We start from the raw sequence: 11,281 nt of genomic DNA, 5'->3' as shown, positions 1-11,281 counted from the left end.
GAAGGGGTGAGGAGTTGCCCTCTTGGTGTTTGTACAAGTCAGGACTGAGGAGTTTAACTGACCGGTGGGGCCGCAAGACCAAATCTCTGCACATTTCCTCAGAAGAGGTTTTTGTTCTTTCAAATAAAGAGACAATCTGTGGAATCTGTGTGAAAAGTTTTAAGTGTAAAAAGAGGATAACTTGGTAATGTCCTTGTTTAGTAAGTATTAAATATGACCAAGCAGCCCTCGAAGTGTGGACATTGTACAGCCATTATGGAGCATAATTGTAAACAAAGGGTACATAGAAATACATTTAAATAAAAGTCAAACTTTACAAAGGTTTATATGGATGTTATATTGACAAGAATGGATACAGAGACAAAACAAACAAAGAACGACTTCTCAGGAGGAGAACCGAAAGCTTGATTATTGACTGCGAGTGGAGCAGAGTAATAAATACTATGGATGATTTAAATGAAATGTGGGACACCATGTAGGAACATTTCTTCATACACACCGTGCTTCTGCGTCTCGCTACAACAAACGTCTACTCCACAAGTACATATACTGTTCCCAGACACATTGAGCATTAGATGCCGGGGCCAACAGCCTGACAACGTAGTCATGTGGACCAGGGAAACCCTACACAATCCATACAATTAAAGATCTAGGCATTTCTCGGAGAACTAAATATTAATCGTTTCCATACAAAGAAACAGGACAAAAAGGACTAAAGTGATGATGCTAAAAACGTGCCGTTAGTCAGCATACATTGAATCAATCTCTCCGAATAGCAACTGATTAAACGAGGTACTGGTCCCGAGGGATCTGCTTTCTTCAGTAAGGTGACACGACTAGTGGTTTTAAGAGGGAGAAATGATGTGAACACACCCAGCGCATGCGTGCCGCTTCTCAAGAGAAATAGGCAGCATGGCGCGGGCGGGATTCACCGTTTGGCCCGTCAGAGGAACGCAGAACTGGGGGAAACGAACGGCTGTAGCAAGCACTATCCAATCACACTTTACTGACCAAGTCACCCTGAGATTATTGAGTCGAATTTTGGCAATTACCACCCACATGGCTTTTTGTGTGTCGTCCAAGTTACAACGTGTTTGTACATGAATTACACAAAGTAATGTTTTTTTCTGGTCTTTTTCGTTTCGTTTTTTTTTTTTTTTTTACAAATGCACATTTGAAATTACACATGATAAAAAAAGCCATTTTGTAAAGAATTTGGAGTTTGTCACAAAAACTCTTCTCTATGCAAAGCTCAATATAAATATCTATTCAGTCAAAATATTGTGTATGCAGACAATGCATATCACGCACGTGTACAGTATGTGTTGAGAAGGAATTGGTAAATACATTGATTGTGTTTTCCTTTTTAGACCTGCAGAGATACAGTCAGATGAGGGGAAAAGGGAGGAAGAGAAGAGAGCAGCAGGGAGGAGGACCGGGGAGTAGGGAGAGAAGCAGGGAGGAAGAGAGAGCCGGACATTCGTTAGCGAGCGCTACAACTACAAGAAGAGCGCAGCGTTGAGAGGGCACAAGAAAAATAACAAAAACAGAAGGTTTGCATGACGAAACAATTTGGACATGAAAAGCTTGACCTTCACTATTCGTCAGCCGCGGGGTGACTGGTTTTGCGACAAAAAAACGGACCTTGCTCGCAAGGTTATTGTCAATAAAGGCATTACGTCCGTTTGAGAACGTGTTCAAACCGCGGTACCGCTCATTTCTCTACGATTTTTCTTCAAAATACATGTGAACAAATTAGTATCTTCAAAAACATACCAGGGTCCCGTGTTCAGGCTCCACGTTGTACAAAATAAGGCATCTCCTTGGAAATACATGACACCGCGGGCGTCTTCGGGTTTTTTGCCACTACTGTACTCTCTCCCGGTAAAAAAAAACAAAACAGAACCCAGACTGCTCACGGACATCAAGTCCCTAGCTTACGTGTTAAAATATATATGTATATTCATAGAACATGTTCCTGACCAGGGTTCTTTTAAAGCAGTCAGGAAGTCCAGGAGACCGGATCTAAGCAGTCTGTGGGCGGGGCGGGCGAAGGGGGAGCAGGGAAACAAAATGGACGAGTGCGTGGTCACTCCATCACATCGCCGGCCGTCACCGTGGAGACCAGCTGCAGGGGCACCTCGGTGTTGGCCAGGAGATCCTGGGCATGGCTGGAGCCCTGCTGGATGTTGGTGAGGATGAGGGTGGTGCCTCCCGTTGTCGTGGCGATGATGCTGCCGTCCGAGGAGCCCGCTGACTCTAGCGAGGCCACGGCCACGCCCCCCCCGGAAGCCACGCCCCCCTTCTTGTTCTGGTGTGTCTTGATGTGCTTGGCCAGGTGGTCGCTCCGCATGAAGCGCTTGGAGCACTCCAAGCACACAAACTTCTTCTCTCCTGGGGGGGGGGGGAAGGACACAGAGTTTAGAAACTGTGCCACACTGTGTTGACTTTGACAGGGTCGCCAGTCTGCGTACCATGAAGACACTGACAGTTCTGGCCCAGTTATAATGTACAAGTGGCAGGGGTCCAAAAACTAGGGTTGTTGGGGGGATACTAAAAATATGTCTTTTATGTAAACCATCCTGCAATGATTCATACTTCGGTCAGATTAAAGAACTAAAGCTTTATTATTCCTACATGTTGACACCATTATTATTAAGCATAAAACACTGTTTGAACCCAGGACGCCATGATGGTTTTAATTCGCTCACGAAACCGGGTGCATGTTGTGCCATCCTCTCCATTCAATGAGACCTGACACCCATAAACCCGAGCAGGGCTGCCTGCTACCAAATTTTTTAATTAGTCAAATCCCGTGAGGACTAATTGTTTTGGTAGGAATTACACGTTGCACCGCGTCAAATTGAAACACGGCGCCGGTGTGAAATCACAGCCGATTGAGAGCGGTTAGCGGTAGCGGTGGCGGCCCGGGCACCTGTGTGCGTGCGTCGGTGGCGCTGTAGCTCGTCGCTGCGTGTGAAGCGCTTCCCGCAGAACATCCAGCTGCAGACGAAGGGCCGCTCCCCCGAGTGCCAGCGCAGGTGCGCCCGCAGGTGAGACGTCTTGCCGTACACCTTCTCACAGCCGGCGATGTGGCAGATGTGCTGCTTCTTCTTCCCCATGTTGGACCCTCTGGGGACACACGCAGACAGACAGACAGACAGACGCGTGCAGACACACACACACACACGAGCAGACACAAAAACGAGTGGTTAGTGACTCGTGGGTCTTGTTTGACACCATTATTGAAATACAGGAACACATGGTGTGGAGGCAGACAGACAAGAGACTAATCACCTTGTTCCCCAGCTAGACTAACATCCCAGCCAGAGTAACGCCCTGAACTACAAACACGCTAGCATAGCTAACATCCCAGCCAGACGAACTCCCCAGCCATACAAACACGCTAGCATAGTTAACATCCCAGCCAGATGAACTCCCCAGCCATACAAACACGCTAGCATAGCTAACATCCCAGCCAGATGAATTCCCCAGCCATACAAACACGCTAGCATAGCTAACATCCCAGCCAGGCTAACTCCCCAGCCATACAAACATGCTAGCATAGCTAACATCCCAGTCAGACCCACTCCCTGCAATACAAACACACTAGCATAGCTACCTCCCCAGCCAGGCTGACTCACCTCCCGCCTGACTCTTTACAGTTGGGGCAGGTGCAGGCCACCCTGCGCAGCCTCTTGCCCTCCTGGCCCAGTGAGTCATCCTCGTCCACCAGCCGGACATGGAGGTGGGACAGGTCGCTGGTGTTCAGCGTGGAGTCCGTCCCCAGCTGCCAGTCCTCAGAGTCCGGCTCTTCCTTTATATGGATGTCTGGGTTGGGGGGGGAGGATCGATCCAGACATCAATACAGTAATGGCTATGATAATAACATGGGGAATAGCACACAAACCTCATGCTGGGAAAAGTAGCTGTCATTAGATCATGTGAATAGCTTTCAATGATGCAGGCCTCTTATCAGATAACATGACAAAAAATCTTCAGGTTATTTCATATTGTCCCCACCCTATTATCTAGCAATAGACATAACAAAGAGAACAAAGAGATATTTATCTATCTATCTACACAGTATATATCTACACAGTATATATATGTTCATATATTGTATTTAATTATATGATATCCATGCATAACATTCAGTTTTGGAATATAGCTGCTTTTGAAGTTTAAGATTAAAAGCTGTTTAAAAGAAATCAGACTCCAATCTCGATTTAATAAAAAAAAATGCTGAATTAAATATGGGCCTGCGAGGGCCTTAATTGTTTGCACACTTTGAAATGTAAAACGCTAACACAAAACGTGTAACTCAGCGTCTCTTTACCTCTCATTTCACACAAAACCACTTCTCCTTAATTGCCATCTTTACGTTTCAATTTCCAGCGTCTTCTGACAGTCGCGCTGAATCCCTTCCTTTTGTTTATTTGTTATTCAGGAGACGACTCATCAAGGAACATATGTCCAATCACTTTCTGTAACCACGTTGCTGCTCTTCCCTAAGCATGTGTGATGTATTCAAATTGGCCATTAGTCCATTGTTTCACTGGAGAAGATATGGTTGTGGAAGCGATCCTAAGGATTGTTTCAGCTGACCGGGGCGACAGGACGGCTCTGCCTCTTGGCGATTTAATGGGCTTCCAGAAAACAGGGGGATGTCCGAGAGACAACGCTGAGCGGAAAGTCACGGTAGGATATCATCGGGAAGACAAGATAGGACTGTTTGGACAGACACCAGCCTCCACCTCATAGTTTAAATTACCACAGACACGTTGTTTGAATATATCCGCAAACAATTAGAATCACATTGAAGATTTAACCAGAACAAGCTTAAATTTGTGTAAAACGTTATAAACCGTGGCCTACCGCTTCTTTTTGACTATAGACAGAAGATAAAAATAAATGCTTAGATAGAAACACTGCAGTCCAGACGTTCCTACAATTTAAAAAGGTTTCACAACTGCTCTAGTAGTTAATAATAATAATAACTCAAAGAGAACAATGCAGCAACACTACCTACCGGACGGAGAACACAGTGAAGCCTAGAGAGACTTCAGCCTTCCACAACACATTTATATTAGGGCATTGAGACGCTTTTATCCAAAGCGACTTACAATAACTACATTTGTCAGAAGAAGAGAAACAATATATCGCTGCCGGTACAGTAAGGATTTACATAGAAGCAAGTGCCAAGCACTAACAATTAGTACTATTTAGTACTATTTTCGAGTGCAAAACACTACGAGGAGCAGAGGAAGAAGAGAGGCCGTACCTCCGGGGCTGTGGCCCTCCTGCTGAACGATGGAGTTGACCGTCACCGTCTGCAGGTTGGGGACCTGGCCGCCCCCCAAGGACAGGGTCTGCACCGGGGCCAGGGTGATCTGCTGGGGCTGCGAGTTGGGCAGCTGCAGGTTCTGCAGGTTCTGCACGCCCTGCACCTGAAAGGTCTGCCACTGAATCTGTCCGGAGGCCGACACCGTCTGGGCCTGAATGATGAAGGTCCCCGGGTTGATGAGCTGCAGGTTCTGGTCGCCCGCCACCGACTGGACCACCTGCTGCCCGTTGCTCGCCTGGGCAGGCACTTGCTGTAGCTGGAGAATGGATTGGGCCGTGGATGTGTGGAGGGTCTGAGCTTGGTTCTGCTGGATGAAGACTTCGTTGAGGCCGGAGTCCGCCTGCCCCCCTACGGACATGGATGACAGTGCCGTGTTCTGCGTCATCAGCACCGACCCATCCGTTGAGTCGGGCTGTGACGACGCTGACGACACTGGCACGTACATCTCGTGAGCGGCGTTCAAGTCGTTGACAGTCAGTGTTTGCGTGAGCTGCTCGCCGGGCCGGGCCCCGCCCTCTGAGCCATCCCCGGGTTGACTGGCCAGGATCAGCTGACCGTCCGCCGTCATCCCAGTGGCGATGGTCTGGGCGCAGGACAGCCCCAGGGAGTCCAGCTCCAGGCTATTGAGGGGCACAAGGGTGATGTTCCCTGGCAGACCCACAGGCACGTTCGTGACCACCTGGCCCTGGTGGCCGAAAGTGGAGCTGTCGATGGTCACCCCCTGCAGCTGCTGGAGGTGGCCCGCCTGCGACACCAGGCTCTGGGTGGTGGCCAGCATGTCAGCAGCCGAGACACTGATGCTCTGGCTGCCGTCGGGCAGGATCTGGATCTGCCCCACTGAGTCCTGACCCAGTGTGGCTCCGTCCACACCGGCCGTGGAGAAGCTCAGCTGGCCGTCGGCCGTCTGGAGCTGAGGAATGACTTGGTACTGGATGTTAGGCACTGTGTTGGCAGAGGAGCCGTCCGCTCCCGACGTCACGAAGATGTGTTGGCCTTGGAGGTTGTGCAGGGGAACCACGTACTGGCCGTTGGACGTGAGGATGCCCTGGTTCTGGATCTGGATCAGCCCAGATTCTTCCTTGGTGGTGGGGGTTAACACCTCCCAGCCCTCCGTTCCGGTGAGCTGGATGGAGGCGAGGTCAGATGGCTGAGGAAGACCATGCAGGACAGTTAATAAGACAGTACCAATCGCTGTAGGGAAATCAGACTTGAATCACCCAAAATACTTGCGTACAAGAGAGAATCAAAGCACACAATCAAATCAAAATTGGGAATAGATACAAAAAGTATAATACCAATACCAAAATCTTGTTTAATGTGATAGCCCAATGCAAGACCTGGTGACCTTGGCTGGTAAAATTAAATAAAGTGTACCATAACACAGGGCAAGGCAAATGTAACTATCCCAGATTATATTAAGAGTTAATGCAATTTACAGCATAACGTATGCAGTGGGGGGGAAAGTGAAAGAATAAGAAATAATTCTCCTGCCTGTTATTGCATGGACATTGATGACATAACTCATTCCATAATTCAGTTATCAAAAATTCAAGTATGTTGTCAGTGCAATTAACACCTGGAGCATTACAGGTGTAATGTATTAATAACGGTGCCTGAAGGAAAGGTATTGTACCAACTTATGAACCTGAATCTCACAGCCGCAACCCCGCCAGCACTGACTACATGCAGAGCCATGGGTCTGAATCGGACCCGTTAGCCGGGATGGTGGAGGAGGAGAGACTCACCACATCTTTCTCCACCTCGGACGACGGGGAGCCCACCTTGCTGCACGTCGTCGCCAGCAGGTCGAGAGGCGACGGCTGGGCGTCCTACCCCCAGTGGGCGGAACCGGAGAACAAGTGGGTGGCCGTTAGTTCGGGCCACAGAGGGAGTTTGAGACCAACTTTGAAGCGTGTGAACTACAGCAAGCCCTGCTCGGTGTGTGTGGACCCGCTCACCTGGTCCCCTCTGCCGTGGTCCTGCTGTAGGAAGTCGCCGTGACCGCTGTCCGCGTCAGCCATTTCCTCCGGTTTCACGGGCTGCTCTGGGGCTAGTGGAGACACAGGCTAACGTTAGCAGAGCCGACCTGGCGCTCAGAGCAACCCGACATCCCACAACAAGACGCCATGTGTGCCGCTGACCCGAAGCACAACACACCACCTCCTCCACCCTCCCACAACGAAGCAAAGTCCCAGAGAAGTGCTCGTTTTATTCCTTTTGTCTGTTCCCGAGTGGAGCTAATGAGCTAACGTGAGGCTAACCCGCCTAGCTAATTAATAACAGCGAGTGGTGCGCCGAGGAGGCTACGCTATCATGGCTAACTTAGCTTAGCCGCTTTAATGCCTCCGCTAGCCCCGCTTTAGCTTCGTTCGTGCTACGTACCGGTCATGGCGGGACTCGTCGGAAGGGCGGGAAAGTCTAGCTCATCACGCGCCGCCGTTGCATGACCACGCGCCTCGGTTTGATTGCAGGTTCAACCGCAATAAGTGATAAGTGTCGGTGGGCTTTTTTTCTGTTTTGATTGACGGGGCTGTGGGGGGAACACAAAGGGTGGGGCCTGCTCTCGGTGTTGACCGAGGAGGGGGGTGACGTCACACAGGAAACCCCGCGGATCTCGCCGCCGAACGTGATTGGCTGACTTGCTCGGTGTGCCGCGTCATTGTTTGCCTCCTCTGCTCAGCGGGCAGTGTTGCCAGATTGGGTGGGAAATCTGGCCCAATCTGGCAACACTGCTCAGCGGGCCGTGTTATTAGGCTGGGTTTGGAGCGGAGGTGATGGTTTCGGACCCTGTTTTCACTGTGCTCATCTCTGTTTGCTTGTGTTGTGTCGTCGTTTGTGTATGTTTAAACGATTCGGTGAACTTGAGTAAACACTTTGTTTAATTCCCTCTGAATATTTGAATGAAGATGAGAAACTAGCCATAGGATCCAACAGTAATCAGGGAGCCTAACTGTTAACAACTGTTAACTTAGTAATTAGTAGACTAGTGTGCAACTGATTCTTGCCGCTCAGCATCAAGTGCCTTTTATCGCCACCCTATTTCCCTAATGGAAATAATAGACTTAACGTAAATAATTAATTAACATCTATAGGCCTACAAACGATGACGTGCATAATGCTGCTTATATTTTGTTCCATTGATTAATGTTCATGAATTTAACGCAGAATAAACATACTATATTCCCACGCATAACTTTTGTTTGTTTGCAATTGGGTTTCCGTAAACAGTCGCGGACACATTATTATTTCTTTTTATTTTTTATCCATCTGATCTCGTGCAAAAAAACACGGCCGCAAAAAACGACATTGAAATGAGATCTAGCCGCGAGCCATTGTATGTGTCCGGTGTGTGTGTGTGGGGGGGGGGGGGGGGGTGAGTCCTGAGTAGTATTTGTGGTGTGTCAGTTGCTCACAGTGCGCGACCGAAGTGAGGCTATTTCTCTCAACCTTCAATTCAAACTTGGCCCATTACAGCCCCGACTACAAAAGCACTTTCCCTGCACTCAGGAGCTCACAGCAGTGAATGGTGGATATTTCCAATCACTCTGCTGTCAATCCAAGTGTCAAGTAAACACAGCCCAATGGAAACAGCCTTAGAAAAACCTTGCTGGCTCTGTCCACCACCAACCGCCGGCTCTTGGAAACTCATCAGCAGTTTCAACAAAGACCTCCAAGTTAAAGAGAAAGTCAAATGTCCTATTAGCAACACCCAGCCCAACATCCGGGAGGACACAGTGGCCTACACGTGGAACATAAATGCCAGATTGTTTGTCTTCACACCTCGTAAGTGCCCGCTTTTCTTCCCCTATAGCGCCGGGGGAAATGAGGCCGTATTGACTGACCTTTGCAGGACGCCTGCAGGGCTGCAGCCGAGGCAGCTGGAGGTTCCTATAGAGTGACTCGTTCGTCCGTCTCCGAGGGAACAAGGTGTACAGCAAGGTTGTGTCAGCGCTATTAGAACCGCACGTGTACTACCCTATCACACATTGTTTTGTTATTATTTCAAGTAAAATTTTATTTAAATGAGCGTGCGATAAGACTAGATATGCGCGGTTCGGTCGACGGTAAACAATGCGTCGTGTTGTTGTTGTTACTGTTGTTACCGCGCTCTGCAGGGACCGCAGAGTGTATCCAGCGCTCCCACCACGGGTCACATTAACATACTGACAGTTTGTTTTCAGCGGGGCCAGGGCAGGATGGACAGTGACCCCCTGTGGGGCAAGACTGCCCTGCTGGAGGCACCTTGAGGGACGAGGCAAATGGAGCCACAGAACCAGGAGAAAATTGAAAAAGGGGTGCCGGGGTGAGGAGAGTGGATGGAATATGAAATCGGTGTGCACCTCTCCCCTGGCCCCGGGAACAATAACACAATGTCCCTGATGAGGCTCGCGGTCCGACGCCGCGTGTAGCATCGCTGAGCAGCGTGGGGGTCAAAGGTCGCTCTGTTGACAATCTCTTTAAGAAGGAAACACATTTGTATGGCCATACCTGCGAGTACAGCTGCTAATAAAATACCACTGTCCACTGCCGGTGCCTCATTCATAAATCTATCAGAGACATTCCATCTCTTATCCTGGAGGTGTTTGCTTCTGTCAACACGGTGCAGAGTGGTGTTACTTATGCCCGAGGGCGAAGGCAATAAGTCATCTGCAAAGCCTCCGACTTACTGGTAAACTATTCGAGTTGAGCTATTAAAATCTTTGTAGTGTACTGTGTATCTATTGCTGCTGAGGCTATTTACACAATACCAGTAATTGTAACTTAAAGGGAAGTTTTATTTTAAACCAGAATAGGAATGTTTCTCTGTTGTGTTTGGATCCAATGGTTCAGTGACAGTCGTGGAATTTCCCCCTCTGGCCGTCTGTGTACAATTATTATTAAGGGAAAATGGCTGTGATTTAAGATTGTATTCACCGCAACACATTCTGAGCTTTTTCTTTGTGTTCATGTGATTTACAATAGTGGCTCTATTGTGCTGTTCTCTGTGTACTTTAGGAGGATTCTCTCTCAGTCTTCTTCGATCTGGGTTCGAGAACCATTGTGGTTTCTTCGGTTTGGAATGGCACCGCTTGATTGATGATGTTGTCATAGCGACCATTTTACTGAGCATGAGTCGGTTATTAAGGAATTACGACTTTAGTCCAACTATGTGGATGGTAATTATGGTCATTTTTACATTAAGGCTTTAATATGTTGTCGCCGACAAATAGATTGATTCTCTGCACAAGGTTTTGTAAAGTTGTTGGTAGCAAAAGTTTGGATGATCACACACAAGAAGTACCATCTCTTGATTAGTTTGTTCTTGTTTGCTGTAGCTGGTTGGGTCAACCAATGGCATCAAAACTTCTTCAGCACAGAACGGCTAATTCTAAATGAGATGAAAGACCAGGCATCTCTGGTGTTTACTGCCACTCACAGGATTTATTTCAGTCACATTATATTGTGAAACCAAAAATAAAAGATTTATTGTCACTTTATGAAAAACAAGATTATGTCGACTCAGTCCCTGACCACTGAGAACAACTTCTCTGTCGCTGGCTGGGCCTTCAATCAGCGGCCAGATCATAAATCTTCCAGTGGAGGGCTTGTATATTCACCAACAACATCACTCTGTCACACAAAGAACGTAATAAACTGGCTGGGATGTATCTTGTCTCGGGGCTCTATTGTGCTCTAAATAGAATCGGTATGGTTTCACTTAGCCAGCAGTCAGACGAAAACACTAAAGTTGCCCCGTGGAATGCAGAACACTGTATGATTACATGAATGTAAAATCCGAGCCAGTGTTGATTGTGTTTGTGTGAGTGAGTGAGTTCTTGTCTATTGAATGGCTGCACCACATTAACAGAAGACCAACCGGTCTGTAGGTATAAGTGCGATCCAAATCAATAGTTAGTGTCGGAAAAACGCAAGCTTAATGTTGATTGTTGAAGT

At 48.1% G+C, this 11,281-nt stretch overlaps 1 protein-coding gene across 1 annotated transcript; it reads right to left on the bottom strand.

Annotated features, from left to right (window-relative positions):
- Positions 1-237: 237 nt before the first annotated feature.
- Positions 238-7,886, bottom strand: sp3a (sp3a transcription factor). The gene is made up of 7 exons (XM_084478488.1): positions 7,730-7,886; positions 7,306-7,397; positions 7,093-7,176; positions 5,285-6,494; positions 3,645-3,831; positions 2,936-3,132; positions 238-2,394 (listed from the first exon to the last, which is right to left on the bottom strand). The coding sequence occupies exons 1-7, from the start codon at positions 7,734-7,736 to the stop codon at positions 2,090-2,092; spliced, it is 2,082 nt and encodes a 693-aa protein (XP_084334614.1). The 5' UTR covers positions 7,737-7,886; the 3' UTR covers positions 238-2,089.
- Positions 7,887-11,281: the final 3,395 nt, after the last annotated feature.

Source organism: Micromesistius poutassou, assembly GCF_964030765.1.
Source record: "Micromesistius poutassou genome assembly, chromosome: 14".
Classification (NCBI taxonomy): Eukaryota; Metazoa; Chordata; class Actinopteri; order Gadiformes; family Gadidae; genus Micromesistius; species Micromesistius poutassou.
The sequence above is the reverse complement of the archived record's forward strand: the minus strand, read 5'-3'. Positions and strand labels throughout refer to the sequence as shown.